Consider the following 15766-nt stretch of genomic DNA (forward strand, 5'->3'; position numbering starts at 1 on the left):
GTGGTTGACGTGAGACATAATGAAAGATTATCTGTGTTTTTTTGTGTTATTCAAGTATTCAAGAAGGAAACATGCGGTATTTTTACTGGAAATCACGTAGGGCCTTCGGGAATACGTGGTGATCCGTACATACCTCTGAGTAAGCAAACAGAAAGAGAGAGTGAGAGAGCGACATTAGAACACACTTCAGATATGCCTCGATACCTACGGGCACTAAGACGGACAACCCAGTGTTAGTAGAGGCGCGTAACTGGAATAAGCGCTTTGATACACGGTCCCTGTTTGACCTGTTTAGCTTCTTCCAAGACGGGAAAGCTCGCAGGTATGTAATACTTGAATGGGTTATTTGATGGGCCATGTAACGTTTAAATTATAGTTTCTAAGATAACTTAAAGTCTATACACTTAGTATAGCCTATTCTTAAGAACATGCACTTGACTGAACACTCAAGTTGCCGAGACACTTGGTCATATGATTTAGTCGTTTTCAAAGAATAATCATTTTATCTGAAGGACCATAGCCAGATTGTTTTTATTATCACAACAATGTTGTCATGTTTTCCTTAAATTCAACAGTTGACTGTTGAGAATCGCTTTTATCTTCCAACCCTCATCTCGATATTCCTCAGCATGGCGCTGGAATGCATCAAAAACTGCTGCAAGAGCTTTTTAGGCAAGGAGAAAGAGACCCAAGGTGAATTATTCAATTACATTCTCAAAGGATTACCAGAGAAACTACACATTTGCAGATTGAGTTTATTAATGCTGTGGCATGGATTCCCCCCCCCCCCCCCCCCCCCCCCCCCCATTTGAAGAGATCACAGTGAGGATGCCGACATCACGGGCTGTGGCAGCGGGGGAACCCTACGGTGGTCCACGGAAAGGAGTCGGGGTCTCCGAGGACTACCTCCTGTCCAAACTGCCTCAAGATGGTAAAGACGTTCCCTTCGTGCTCCCCACCTTCAAGCCTTCCTACGTCCAACCCCAAGGCTCACGCTACCCCAACTACAACGAGGGGCTAGAGGGTAAATACGTCTTTATGGTTCCATCAATCATCTCTTTCACATTTTAAGATCATGTTTAATTCTTATATTCTGGAACTTTTGGGAGGACGCACTTTAAAAAAAATGTATCTTGACGTAGACTTATGTTTTTAAGTAGGTTATGTAACACGCCAAAACTGCCAAAAGAAATGTTACACCTGCAAAGAGAAGAGCGCTCGTTAGTTTAACGTGTGCTGATGTGATTGCTGTGCAGGTACAGCCAGGACCACGTATGCAGAGAGGAAGGCCGAGCTGTCGGCCTCCAGTCACATCGTCTACAACCCTGACTCCCCCGGGGCCGGCCGCCGAGGGACTGCTAGAGACCGGACCTCAAACCCCCACGCTTCAGGTATATGGTAAATCCTATTGGGTGTTGATTGACAAATGAGTATTTTTTTTACAACTTAAAAAAACGTTTTTAATGGGTATCATCCCAATGATACCCATTATCACCCCAATACCCTCCAAAAAGTCCTTCAATAAGCTATCCTCAGACGTAATATCTGTGTAATAGCCGTATTATGACTAGCTGTGTTTTAACTGTGTGATAGCTGAAAACGTATGTTTTCCCACACAGGCTGGGACCTGAAAAATGGTCGACAGAGACTTAGCAGTTCCATGTTTGACCTGACCAACTCTCCTGGTCAGATACAGGTGAGAATGTTAGTCGTCTCCTCCAAGATCCCCTCTGCTGCCCAACCTTGATGAAGCAGAAACCTGCCCTCTCACTCAAACACCTGGTTGTCTAGGTGCCGTCTCAGTCACTGTGCGTCACTCGTTGCTATGTTCACCACCCTCTGAGGTGCGTGAAGGAGTGGAAAAACCTTTTGTTGGTTGTGTTAAATCAAGTGGTCATCAATCAGTTTAGTGTTGAAGATTTTACAATGGCCTGTGTTTGGGCTGAGCTAGGCGGGGTATCCGTAGCTGTTTTTGTTACATAATATTGAATCCTTATTGTTATCAACACTTGATAAATTAATGTGACTGTTCGGTAGGTATTCTCACTGGACCTCTGACCTCTGGGACGGTCTTGTGTTATGTCCAATAGCAGTCTGACACATGGTTTGCACTGTTGTGTAGTTGTAGGGATCTGTCTGGACAGGGTGGGCGTGCTCCAAATTGTTGTGCCACGTACATAAAGGCTACTGTGCAGGAGTTATGAAACGTGTGTTCTGGTCAAATGCATTGGTACTAACAAAGTAGATTTAAAAAAAAAAGTTTTATGTCCGTATTCGCAGTAAAATCCACCCTGTGGCCATTTTGAAAACTGTCAAGCAGTCAAATGCAGTCGTACATAGAGATTGCATTGAAAAGAGAGAGCTTCACCTCTCTCTCTCTCTCTCTCTCTCTCTCTCTCTCTCTCTCTCTCTCTCTCTCTCTCTCTCTCTCTCTCTCTCTCTCTCTCTCTCTCTCTCTCTCTCTCTCTCACATGAAGAATGGCTACAGCTCTGTCGGATGTCTCACAGGGTGTGTGTGTGTGGTTCTCTCTGCGTGTCTGTCTTTCTGTGTGTATTACTTTTTGTGTGTGTGTGTCTACAGCGTGGTGACTCAGTGTCCAGTGTCCAGAGCAGTACGTCGTCCATGAAGGATTCCATCGAGAGCAGCCGTAGCCTTGGTAACTAGCCATAAAAACATGTCCCTCACATATCATCAAAAATACCACTTTTCTACAGTATTTTGAATGAGTAAAACTTAAAAAACAAACTTTCAAATCTCTCCCAGTCCCTTTCTCTTCACTCCACCAGTTCTGCTTCCTTCCCCCAGTCCCCTTCACCTCCTACCCCCCAGACCGCCCGCCCCCCTCCAGTCCCCCTTTGGTAGACCTACCCCCCTGCACCCCCCCCCCCTCCTGTCCCCCCCAGACCTCCCTGGTCTGGTCCACAGAGCCAGATTGGGGTTGTTCTGCATTGTGCAACAGTGAAAGGGCCCCGGGAGTAATTACTTCCAAATGTTTTCCCTGCAGTCCAGCATTTAAATGTAGATAACACTCCAAACAAAGAACCATTAACTTGTTTTTCACGATAAAAAAAAACAAAAAAAAACATTCTATCCATTATTGACTGGTCTGTATCCATCCTGCATTCCAACAAATAATCTGTCAAAAAATAATGTTGAAATGATGTTTAGAAACCTAATCGAAACCCTTTCCCCCCAGAGTCTGTGAGCCTGTCTGGGGAGGAGAGAGAGCTGGGGAAGGTGTGCGTCCGTGTGAGTTACCAGGAAGCCCTGGAGCAGGTGTGGATCACTCTAGTGCAGGTACGGTTACAAGTTCAGCAGAGGGGAGCTTGTACTGGGACAAACGCCGCCATTGTGTTCTCTGGTCCTCCTCCTGAATGGGCCTTCTGTGCTACCAGAACCCTGCTACTCTTGCTCTTTTAAGTTTGGCACACTGACCCACGAGGAATGATAACGTTTTCCTGTCAGGAATTCTCAGAACCATCCTCAGAACAGAGATTTACCTCAGTGGTTAAACTTTTACCAACAACATCCTGTGATTATATGTCATGATAAATAAAGTAATGTAATGTAAAAAGGGATTCATCGAGCGCACACTTTCATACAAAGCAACATACAGTTGGGGATTTAGGCCTGTGACTCTCAGACTGGTGGACCCTGCAGCATGTGTTCTCTTGTGTTCCCAGTGTTCAGACCTGAGCATTCCTCTGGACAGCAGTGAGCAGCAGAGGGTCGGAGTCAAGGGCATCATCACCATGGCCAAGCCCATCCAGTTTAAGAGCTCCGTGAAGGAGGTCTCCCAGGTAACACGAGGCCCCACCAGGAGTTCTGTTGTATTCACCCAGAGAGAGGCCCTCTGTTGGCTAGATGAGCCCAGGGGGGGGTGATTCTGTCTGGGCTGGAGCTGGCCTCGTCTCTCCCTGGGTTTTGTAGTCCGGTGATCCTCACTCATTTCCGACTAGCATGGTAATGGACCGGCTGCGTCTGAGAGACTTTAGATTGAGATGTACGATTCTAAGATGAGATTGATGAGTCACAAAAGGCATTGATTGCAACTATGGATTTAGCCACACCGTCGAATGAGAAATCTTTAACTCGTCTTACTTCTGAAACTGTTAGGATCCTCAGTTGCTATGTAAACAACAACTCTGACATTGAAATCACACACGTCATCTTCCACATCTATCCCCCCCCCCCCCCCGCCTTCCTCCCCCCCAGGAGCCGGTCTTCATGGAGACCTTTGTGTTCTCCGTGCGTCTGCAGCCTCTCCGCTGCAGTGCTCTGGTCCTGCGCCTGCAGACGCAGCAGCCCAGGAAACGCACCGTGGCCGAGGGCGTCCTCTCTCTCCGCCAGCTGGGCCCAGAGGAGACCCAGCACTGGCTGCACCTCAGTCCCCCCTCCAAGACCTCCGTAGGTGTCCTTCTCTCCCTCTCCCTCCTCTCCTCTCTCCCCTCTGCTCTGTCTCTCTCCTCAGAACCCCTGAAAGACCTCCTGAGATGTCCCAGTACTGTCTCTCTCTCTATGTCTATCTATTTTCTTTCTCTCTCTCTCCTCTCTCTCTTCTCTTTCTCTCTCATACTTGGGAAGTGTCAACAATATAAAGTCTCATTCCTTCCTCTGGCCATTCTCTCCGTCTGACCGCCCAAACAAACCTGCGAATGCCTTGACGTACCCTTGATTACTCATTTCTTTGTGCAAACAAGCTGCTTAAGACCTGCATATTTGTTTAAAAGAGAGGAGAGTTCAGTCACCTTGGCCATTGTTCCAGTCATACAACACCAATAAAAAACCGAAGCCCTTGTGAAAGTATGATCATTTTAGGCTCAAGTTATCTCGCTCTCGAGGTCCGACCATAAGGAAATGCCAGCAGTGTGGGAAAATCCCAGCCTGATATTCCAGCCTGGCTAACCCTCCTTGCTTGTCGCTGCCCATGTGTTGTTCTTCTCATAATGAGTCTTTATCAGTTCTCTGCTTGCAGAGCTGAATGTGAGAGCAGAGAAGGCCTGCGCACGCCTCGTAAAAATGTGCTTTCTCCTCTGATATATGGCCTCTGTCTGGCAACCGCACTGTCAATATTGAAATTTCCCCAGCTTCTCTGTGGTTGCGTAAGCGGAAGAGGTAAAATAGAAAATTAAAATTGACCATCAATTTGAGAGGAAATGTTTATTGGACGGAGACAGAATCTCAGGCTGTGGATCCTGGAAATGTTAGATCTGGAAAGTAGGTCAAACCTCAAAATGACTCAAATGGGAAACAGGGGGGTTTTGTTGATAATGGGCTTGACTGTAACTGTACATTTGTGAACAGAGAGAGAGAGAGAGAGAGAGAGAGAGAGAGAGAGAGAGAGAGAGAGAGGGGGGGGTGGTGGTAAAGAAAGAGAAGTACTGCTTCAATTTGAATATGCAATAGAGGTCTCATAAACTAAGTCTCCATAGATGTTTTGGGTTCTGTAGTATAACATTTAAAGTATCAAGAAGAAAACCCTCAGGAGACTCCACTAAGAATAGTTTTAGTGGTGATAGTAGCTTTGAACCCTGAACCACAGAATGAGGTGGTGTAGAAGTTGAGCTGCAGAAAGTATGCGGAAAGTCCTAGCTTCCAGTAAGCACACTCATCAAACAATCTTTTCTTGCATTCCTATCATCCAACAGATGGCTCATTAAGGCCTCGGAAACAACTTAAAGCACACAGGGATGAGCTTGCTGAAGCAATAGGTCAACAGAGTTTCTAAGTACATAAGATGCCACCAGTGGGCTGGTGCAGGAACAGCATCTATCAGTGGCGAGGCGTAGATGTTGTCAGCTGTGTTGTCTGACAGTGGTTTCTGCCCCACCCGTCCAGGTGTGCCACTGCGAGCTCCACCTGGCCACCTGCTTCCAACCCGTCAGCGGACGCCTGCAGCTCCACATCCTGTCTGCCCAGAACCTTCCCGCCTCCTCGACTCCTCTCAGCCAGGGTAGGTGGAACAGGAACCGCTGACTGTTTGATTCGCTTCACAGTCGTCTCTCAGAGTATTGATATCAATGGCTTCATTGCACGGGTCGCTGCCAGATATTTGAGGTTAATTCACTGTTAACCCAGGTGTAATTTTAATTCATCCTTTAACCCAGGTGTAATTTTAGTTGACCCTGGCTATCTAAAGTAAACCACCCTCACAACTATAACACAATATATGAATTTGCCAGATGCTTTAATCCAAAACAACAGTTACTCATTTGGTAACCACCAGTTTCCTTTTGTTTGTGCCGTATGCTGTAGGGTTCTTTGTGAAGGTGGAGCTGCTGCAGCTGGGCAGGGTCCTGATGAAGAAGAAGACTCCGATGCTGCGCTCCACAGGGGGGCAGTGTGAGTGGGCCGAGGCATTCCACTTCCCCCTGGCCGTCCTGGACCAGGGCTCCCTGCTGAGCATCAAGGTCTGCAGCCGTAGCTCCGTGCGGAGGAAACGCCTGCTTGGACAGGTGAGGGGGATCGTGATGACATTCACATAACAAGTCAGTAGATGCTTTTAGCCCAAGTGACGTACATGGGGAGATTTGATCCAGCAACCTCTATGTTTGTAGTAAAATGCTGTTCCACTGAGCTAAACCTAACTGTAGGTGTGTGTTTGTGCCACCTGTAACAGGACACAGGATTGTAACATACAGTAATACGTTACCCAATGCACATCCTCGAACTGACTGAGTTCCCCAAGTGGGAAATCTCGTAATTTTTTTCCATTTGAAAGTGGGGCCTGACTGAAAACAGGTAAGAATCAGTGCGATAACGTTCCTCTCTCCCCTCCCCTCCTCTCCTCCTCTCTGGTCAGGTTGAGTTGGGGTATGACAGCTCCACCCAGACAGCAGCAGAACAGTGGAGGGACAGCATGAGCCACCCTGAGAAGGTGGTGTCAGCCTGGCACCGGCTCAGCTGAGACCCCCAGCCAGGCTCCGCCTCAGCTATGGAGTAATCCCTGGTGTCCTGTGTTAAGTCAGTCTTTGAAAAGAAGGGCACAGAGTTGTTGGGTTCCAAGAAAGTCAAAGTTAGTTATTTATTTTTGCCAGCAAGGAGACAAGTTTGATTGCGGTACAAAGTTGTCTGAGGTCTGGAGTCTGAAGAACTCCTTCTTATCCTAAAGGTCTTGCACATGTGTGTGTTGTATGTGTGTATGTGTGTATGTTGTGTTTGTCTTGGAGTGGAACTTTCCAGGGTGAAGTCCTGACCTGACCCTACCAGGCTAACCAGATGGCATACTAAGTACAGATAACGGTCAGCGTTTATGACATCCGAAGTATGTAAGGGTCAGTGTGTTTATGTAAGCCTAGTGTGTCTAGAGTTTATTTGGAGGGTTCACGCAAGGAATGCTAAACACCAGTATATGTATGCAGTAGAAAAGGTTACATCCTTAATTTCTCTAACACCTGACGTTAGTAGGGTTGCTACTGTTGCCCCCCGAAACCTGAACCTGCACGCCACAGCACCTAGACTTCTGGCCCAGTGAGCTCTACAGCTAGCATGGAGCTAGCATGCTCACAGAGGCTTTGTGTCATACAGCGTGAGAGGCACTGGACATTCTATGAATGAGAGTGAGTTAGGATTTTACAGTTTGTAGCGTATTGTAGATAAGGATATTGATGTGTGCTGTGAATGTTTGTTGTGAGTGTGTGTGTGTTGTATATATAGAGACCTGTAATGTTGGACAATAATTCAGTGGTTAGCAGCATCAAAACAAGAGTTGTTTTGATGTTTTGAAGTGTGCTATTTACTGACTGTACCAAATGTACCTATGTCGAGTTGACTGTATTTATATCCTGTACTGCCTTCTTTCCTGTTCTACACTATACATAGCATTAACCTACAATACTATGATGTCATCGGATATTGTACAAGGCCTTTCTTGTATTGTACACAGTTGTGTATCAAAGCTTATAAAATGTGTTATAGTTTCAAATATTTATTTTCTTAAGATTATTTATCTTTAATGTATAACCTTATTGCATGCAATAAAGTAGCTTCTCATGGTGATCAGAGTGTATGGTGTGGACAGGTGTGTTCGGTTTATACATGACAAGGCCCTGTCCAACATGTGAAGTAGGTCGGTTGCTATAAACACTTTTATCTATTATCCGAAAGATGATTGTTTGAACCATCTTCAGCACTCGAGAAAAAACAACTTTGACCTAAATCCAATCCACCAGCCACTGATTGGTTTGCCTTGTTGTTTAACTATGAATTGGTTCTGCTGGAGATGAAATCTCTGATTGATTCCCCTGTGTAAAGATTTGGTTGTTCTCTACAGACAGACACCCATCAATTTAAGGAGGAAACCTAACTTTGACTCTGGCGCTTGTGTTGCCCTCATTTCATAGCTATGGGAGAACTAAAACGTTCAGTGACAAAGTGTAGTATGTTTCCTAGTTAGTTTAGGGTCAAATTCTTTATTTTCCTGTAGCTAGTTTCTCTAAGACAGTCGTCTTCAACCATAGTCCTCAGGGACCCTCTGCTCCGCATGTTCATGCTTCCCTCTTCCAACACACCTGATTGAAATGAATGAGTCATCACTTGTTATTAGGCTTATGCTGAGCTTCATAATGACTCATTCATTTGAATCAGGTGTGTTGGAAGAGGGAAGCATGTAAAATAGGGGTGGGGAAAAAAAAATCTCCTAGCGATTCACATCGAATCACAAATTTCAACAAAAAATTTGTTTCAAGTACGAACTAGTTATTCTATTGGTCTCAGGGCTGCCTTGATTATAATAACAGAACACTGTCCAATCTTAAATGGTTGCAGTCAGCTTAAATTCAATTGCATTTGTTTTATAACAATGACTTTACTAAACTGCAAGAAAAACAATACATTTCAAGGTTTTGATGCAGTGGGATTTTTTTCTTCAACACTTAACTGCCTATCACAGTCAAATAGAAACAAGTAACACTAAACAGCAAACTGGAATCAAATATAAGCATATATTGATTCAAAATTTGATTTAAGTTGATTCCAAGAATCGATTTGAATCTAATTATGAGGTACCAAAAGATTCTCAACCCTAATGTAAAACATGCAGGGCAGGGGGTCCTGAGAATGGGAATGACTCAGAAAATAACTGTTGAATGTTTGGGGGCTATTGCAAGTGCAGTGTCCATTGGAAGCTGTATTCCCGGCTATATTCTTCTGTATGTTTTCTCGCAAACTGCTCATCCAAATAATTGAGCCACAGAGAGACAGACAGAGATTCCTGCAATTATCATAGTTAGATACACTGAATATACAGTATCTGTGTGCAACATCTAAGTCTTTTGCACAATTTAGCATCACTCAACATTTCACACAAATATAATATATTGATCTTCGAAACAGTCCAATCAGAGTGGTTACAGTGGGGACATGTGACCCACCAGGAAGGGATGCTCTGCCTACACACAGGGAAAAGTCAGGCCTGAAACAGCAGTACAGCAAAACATGCTTTGTGAGCCTGGCCACAACAAGTCCACCACATCCTGAGTGATAGGTCACTAATAAGCATTTACGTAATTGGTGTTTGATCTTTGTTAATGGTTAGTCAGCCTGCTGGCCGTTCCTGACACACCTTTATCCAATGACTCTAATCTCAACGCACGCATGGCTAACCCAATAGCAGTAGACCTGGCATCCAACCAGGAGTGCCTCTGCAATTACCTATTTATTACCTTTGCTTATGTTGAATAGATCTTGTATCTTGTAAAATCACATTGGCAACCTAACAAACGTGTCATGCACATTCCACATGAACGATGAGGTCTTCCTGTACGAACAAGTTACGGTCTACCCCATGAGATGTTTTCTAAATATTCAGGCATGCCAATCAACTTCCTCTTTGACTGTAGTTAGTTAGTGATTTTACATCTATTTAGATTTCAAGTATAACAATCAAGACTCAATGATTATTGACGTCCAAAACGTTAAGCTTAACTGAAGTTCCACAGGCTGATGTGCACCCTTCTCTCCATCTCTCCTCTCCTCCTTCTCTCCTCTCCTCTCCTATCTTCCTTCTCTCCTCCTTCTCTCCTTCTTCTTCTCTCCTTCTCTCCTCTCCTCCTTCTCTCCTTCTTCTTCTCTCCTTCTCTCCTCTCCTCCTTCTCTCCTTCTCTCCTGTCTTCAATCAAATAAGGATCAGTATGCCCTCCTGGAGCGCACCAGCTCGTCTCCAGGATCTGAATTCTACACACACTGAATAGACAAGAGTTGCTATGGGAGAGGAATTTAAGAAAAACTCACAATATCTCCAACAAAACACACACGCAAACACATACTCACACACATTCAAACTCACAGGCAACATGCACGGAATATTTTTGGAATTACTAGCTGGTTGAGGCCTCTTAGGTTTCAAGCTGAAGTTACAATGTCATCATGTATCAAGCTACCATTGTACAACACCCTGTCCACTGCTTTACAAGCCTGCCCTCCCTCCTGCCTGATTGTACACAGGACATGTAACATGTGCTTTTATTCTCACCCATAAGATATATGTGGTTCAGGTAGGAATTAATTAAATACAATTAACCAAATCTACTTTTTGAATACCCCAACGTTAATAGTGTTACATAATAATACTGGCTTCCTATTACTTCTACAGCGTGAGTGCGCCCCCTTCTGTCTTTACATATATTTTCACTCATTGACTTGGAGATGCTATTAGTTGTTTTTTTTACAATCGCTTGCACACTAAAAGTGATACTTGAGACATACTTACGGAGAATATGTACCTGATCTTCAGACCAAGTCTGCAAAACTGCAAGCACATTGCATCAGACACATTGCATTAGTACTTTTTTGCGGTAAACACAGTTTCAACAGCTTGTGCTTCGTTTCCATTCATTTACTGATTATCTATCCAGTGCTCAGGTATTGCTAATATCTTCACGATGTAAATCTACCTTGAGCACTACAAATAGGCTTCAGATGGGCTTGCTTGGTTTGGACAACAATGGAGGATACATTTTTGGAGAGGGAGTTTGAGGAATGAGAGAAAGAGGGGGACGGGGGAAAAAAAACAAGTAAGAAGACAAGGAGGAGAACGAGGATGAGGAGGAGACGGTGGAGGAGGAGGAAAAGGACAAGGAGGACAAGGAGAAGGAGGAAGAGAAGGAGGAGGTGTGGAATAGAGTAAAGGAGGAAGGAGAATAATCACTGATGAGATCCAAGCTTCTTTGGTTGACCATGTTTTTAACCATTGATTGAGTTCAAAGGAAGCTGGGCAGAGGGTCCAGCCAAACTTGAGCCGTTACACTGTAGGAAGTGTTGTCTGGACGTTTCAAAATATTCACAGGTAAATTAACCTGCCCTACCATGCAAATGTATTTACAGAACTATAGCATGACAGTAACATTTCATGCTGTAAGAAATCTTGCACCCAAACAATCATTAAATGGGTGGCTGAGCGGTTAAGGAATCGGACTATTAATCAGAAGGTTGCCAGTTCGATTCCCGGCTGTACTAAATGGCTTTGTGTCCTTGGGCAAGGCACTTCACCCTTCTTGCCTCGGGGGAATGTCCCCGTACCAACTGTAAGCCGATTTGGATAAGAGCGTCTGCTAAATTTTGAGTTTTTGTGTGTAGAGTTTAGAGCGCGCTCTGATCTCGTTTCAGAAATCATGTAGGCCTAAGCAATTGTCAAACACTATAAAAAGGTTGACAATTTGCCAGAACCTGCACGAGCTTCGTTCCCCGTTTATTAACAAACATGTCAAATTCATCACGATGTATCATGATTCAAATATATAGATAGGCTCGTCTTTCTCTGTTGACTAATATCTAGTTTTTCGTAACCTTAGATCCCCAGCCCAGATCGTGTGTCCCCAGGGCAAAGACTTTGTTCAGATTGCTATGGGTGTGTGCTCACACATGACGCAGCTGAGTAAATATATCAATTCTGAAGAGCCAGCAAAGGTGAGAACGACTAACCGCAGCTATGGACACGGACCAAAACAGCTCTGTTCTCAAAGAGGGGTTCCTGGTTAAGAGGGTGAATATTTGTTTTATTTGTATTAATTCATGTTTATTTTGGATAACATATCAAAATGTAGGTACTTGTCCGTCAATAATGGGCTTATGTGTGTGAACTTCTTTGTTCTTCAGGGACATGTTGTTCACAATTGGAAGGCTCGGTGGTTTGTCTTGATGCCAGATAAGTTGCTTTATTACAAGTACGAAGGGGGAAAAAGGGACTCTTGTCAACGGGGGACAATAATGCTGAAAGACTGTGTAATTACCTGTCCGTTTCTGGAGTACGACTATCGGCCGGTGAGTAAAGAAAACGTTAGTATTATCGCATGGAAATCTAGCCTACTATACTTAATACAACCATACGACTTTGTTGCCTAAAGCAAATAGTACAGGGATGAACATTGTAGAAATTGGATCTTTCTAGACTTTGTAAGCTATCAATGTTCTATTGTGATGGAAGTCTCTTTGAGAATCAAATCAAATCAAATGTATTTGTATAGCCCTTTTTACACCAAGCATGTCACAGAGGGCTTCACATACGCCCATAGAACTGCCCCTCAACCAACCTAAACCCTCAGAATGGGATATGTTATACCTGGTTTACATTTCGGCTTGTGCTCCAAGGTCTGAAGGAATGTTTATGCTGATGCTCGACACTGGTGATACTGTTGTGTTTAGACCAGCGTGGGCTTGACTGTGTAAGTAGGGTGTAAAGTTGTCTGACAGCTCTGCTTGAAGTGTAATGAATTATGACACTTAGGGTGTGTCAGGGATTTTTTTCCTACAATCATAACACCTAATTTGTTAGTAACTGAACATCTTGGCCAGTTTTGAATTCAGTTGGTTACTCAAGCATTGAATCCCCTCCCCAAACATCCACACCCTCCCTCAACACTAACCATCGCCTCCTTCAAAATGTCCCATCCACCCACCTGTCCAATCTTAACCCAGTGTTCCTGTGATGTAGTTGGTAATCAGGCTGCAGACGCAGAGCTGTGGGGAGCACTTCCTGGAGGCGTGTTCTCGTGAGGAACGAGATGAGTGGGCTGCTGGCATCACCGCCGTCATGGCGTCGCTCCACTACAATGACGTTCCGCCAGACAAACAATCAGAAGCAGTTGCACCCAAGTCCCTGGGGCTGCACAACATCAACCTAAGGTAAAAACATTTGATGGGAGAACCGAGTTAACACAAGCTGTTGTGGTGTTGAGTGCAAGATTGGGATGTTGAAGATAGGGTTGTAACATTGTTCTGACGTTGCGTACATTGTGGTGACGTTGTTTTGATGTTGTGTACTTTGTCATGATGTTGTTCTGACATTGAGTACATTGTTGTGTACATTGTTGTGACGTTGTCCTAACGTTGCATGTGTACATGGCCGTGATGTTGTTCAGAGGTTGTGTACATTGTTGTGACATTGACCGCAGCTGTTGTGTGTGGACACAGCCAGGTGGTGGACTCCATGTATGACATCCACGGCGGCATCAGGATGAGCAACCTGACAGAGCAGGGCAGCACCTACAGTAACTGCTTCTCAGGTTGGTCTGACCTCTGTCTCCTAATCACCTACAGTAACTGCTTCTCAGGTTGGTCTGACCTCTGTCTCCTAATCACCTACAGTAACTGCTTCTCAGGTTGGTCTGACCTCCTAAACATCTACTCTGCTCAGTTTCCCTCTCAAAAACTCACTTGAGATGAACGGACATGGGTGTCAAAGTTCCACAACTGATTTGAATAACTTAACGAACACACTTGCAGGCAAAAATGGGGATGGTGTAACTAGTATGTCGTGTACAGTGTGAATGGTTTAGTTCAACAGTCCCCAACCCTGTTCCTGGAGTGCAAACCTACAGGTGGGTATCTCTCCAGGAGCAGGGTTGGAGAGCTCTGTTATACAGTAGTTTGTTGTGTGGGGCATGAAGACAGGTGTAGGCTGGGGCACCCTGGTGGCGTTATTGACCCTGAGGCCTGTGCTGCTGCTCCCTGTGTGGGCAGGCTCGTCGGTGGTGGACTGGCTGGTGTTCATGCAGCTGGTCCTGACCCGTGTGGAGGCCGCCACCCTGGCCTCGGCCCTGCTGGAGGAGGGCTTCCTCCGGCCGCTGGGCCTCCGCAGCGTGGAGGCGCTGCGCAGCGCGGGCCTCAGCCAGCAGTTCCTGGATGACTCTACGGCTCTCTATGGCTTTGTGAGTGTACTGGCTACCTTGGAACGTGTTCATTTTTACATTTGTATTTCAAGCAACGCATCTTCTCTCAAAATAAAGTGGACACATCATTTTTATGAAATGATCCTGCAATGACATTGATTCCATGTGACTCCAGCCTGACAGCTTCAAGAAGAGAGGCAGTGTGAAACCTGAGAAGACACTGTCATCTGTCGAGCTGGCTGGGAAAGTGGTCAAGAGGGGCTTCTTACTCAAACAGGTAAACAGGCCCGACCTCAGGCCTCTCCTTACTGTAGTAAGGCAGAGGAGCATTAGGGTTTGAGGTTGTAAAATGTTTTAAACTGAACTCTCTTTATCTTCACCACAGGGTCACAAAAGAAAGAACTGGAAGGTGCGTCTCTTTGTTCTTCGATCACAGCCTGGCTACCTGCACTACTATGACCCCAGCAAAGTATGTACATGGTTGCTCCGTATACCAAGCACCTCTGGAATCTCTCTCTTGTGCAATTTTCCCCTGGGGATTTAAAAAGTATTACTCGACTCGATTTCTATCCTACTCTCCCTCATTCTTACTCAGTTTCTGTGGCCAGACATGTCGTTTGTGTTGTGTCTCATCCACTTCCTGTCTGCTGTCACGTCAGGATGACATCAACCCTGCGGGCGGCTTCTCCCTGCGCGGCTGCCTGGTGTCGGCCCTGGATGACAACGGAGTACCCTCAGGTGAGTCACCTGCAGGTGTGGGAGCTGATAACAACTACTGATTCATCGGTAGTTGATTACTCAGGACTGAGCGCTGACTCAGACAGAACCCTCGTATTGGAGCTCACTGACATTTTCGGTGAATTTTCTTGTCTTCTCTGAGGGTTAGGTTATTGGTGTTGATCTGTGGGGAACGATGAAGCTCCTTGGGACATTGCTTGTTATAAAAATGGGCTGTACTAATACTATACTAACGTTTGATTTGGTTTGACTGAGTCTGTGTTTCCTCTAACAGGCGTGAAGGGAAATGTTCAGGGCAACCTGTTCAAAATCATCACTCAGTCCAACGCACACTATTTCATCCAGGCTCCCACACGCCAGGAGAAGATAGACTGGGTCGAGGCGGTGCGAGGACACAGTTAGTGGAGCTCTTGCAGCCAAGCCGAGGTTCACCACACAGAACAGGAAATATATAACAGATGGAACAGATACATTGAGTTGAACTATTAGTATGTCTTCCGAAAACCTTCTTCCCCTTGAGTCTATCTAAATGTTGTAATCCGGTTCTTATTATCATCCAATATTTAAACCATCTTCCATTATAAGTAATGTCTTACACATTCTATGAATGTAATCAAAAGTTGTAGCCAAAATGAAATATTAAAATACTGTTGCAAATTGAAGTGTCATTTTGTCTCATGTCTCCGTCTGAATGTTTTAAAACGGTGCTTTGTGACAGTGAGTCAGTGTATTGTTTTTCCTCTGAGTAAAACCAACCAGTGCAGACCAGTGGTGCCCGAGGTGCTGTGTGTGTCATCACATCTGCTTCAGGTGCCGACATGCAGCTCTCCAGGTGGAGAGCAGTCCCAGCGAGCTGGTGCCTGCCTCTGCTCCTGCACCCCCATTACTGGTGCCTGGTGTGAGATCACTAGAGCCAGTGACC

The 15766-nt window shown here is 45.1% G+C and overlaps 2 protein-coding genes across 2 annotated transcripts; both read left to right on the forward strand.

Annotated features, from left to right (window-relative positions):
• The first annotated feature begins 593 nt into the window (after positions 1-593).
• On the forward strand, positions 594-7980 carry tc2n (tandem C2 domains, nuclear). The gene is made up of 11 exons (XM_084684704.1): positions 594-693; positions 815-1024; positions 1257-1391; positions 1620-1696; positions 2582-2657; positions 3198-3298; positions 3685-3801; positions 4217-4408; positions 5840-5954; positions 6257-6456; positions 6804-7980. The coding sequence occupies exons 1-11, from the start codon at positions 630-632 to the stop codon at positions 6906-6908; spliced, it is 1392 nt and encodes a 463-aa protein (XP_084540830.1). The 5' UTR covers positions 594-629; the 3' UTR covers positions 6909-7980.
• A 3908-nt stretch (positions 7981-11888) lies between these two features.
• Positions 11889-15506, forward strand: plek2 (pleckstrin 2). The gene is made up of 9 exons (XM_084684692.1): positions 11889-11981; positions 12095-12259; positions 12930-13120; positions 13409-13500; positions 13958-14145; positions 14282-14383; positions 14492-14575; positions 14766-14844; positions 15119-15506. The coding sequence occupies exons 1-9, from the start codon at positions 11928-11930 to the stop codon at positions 15244-15246; spliced, it is 1083 nt and encodes a 360-aa protein (XP_084540818.1). The 5' UTR covers positions 11889-11927; the 3' UTR covers positions 15247-15506.
• The last annotated feature ends 260 nt before the right edge of the window (positions 15507-15766 follow it).

This window comes from Hypomesus nipponensis, chromosome 3, assembly GCF_054491055.1.
Source record: "Hypomesus nipponensis isolate SF chromosome 3, ASM5449105v1, whole genome shotgun sequence".
In the NCBI taxonomy this organism is placed as follows: domain Eukaryota; kingdom Metazoa; phylum Chordata; class Actinopteri; order Osmeriformes; family Osmeridae; genus Hypomesus; species Hypomesus nipponensis.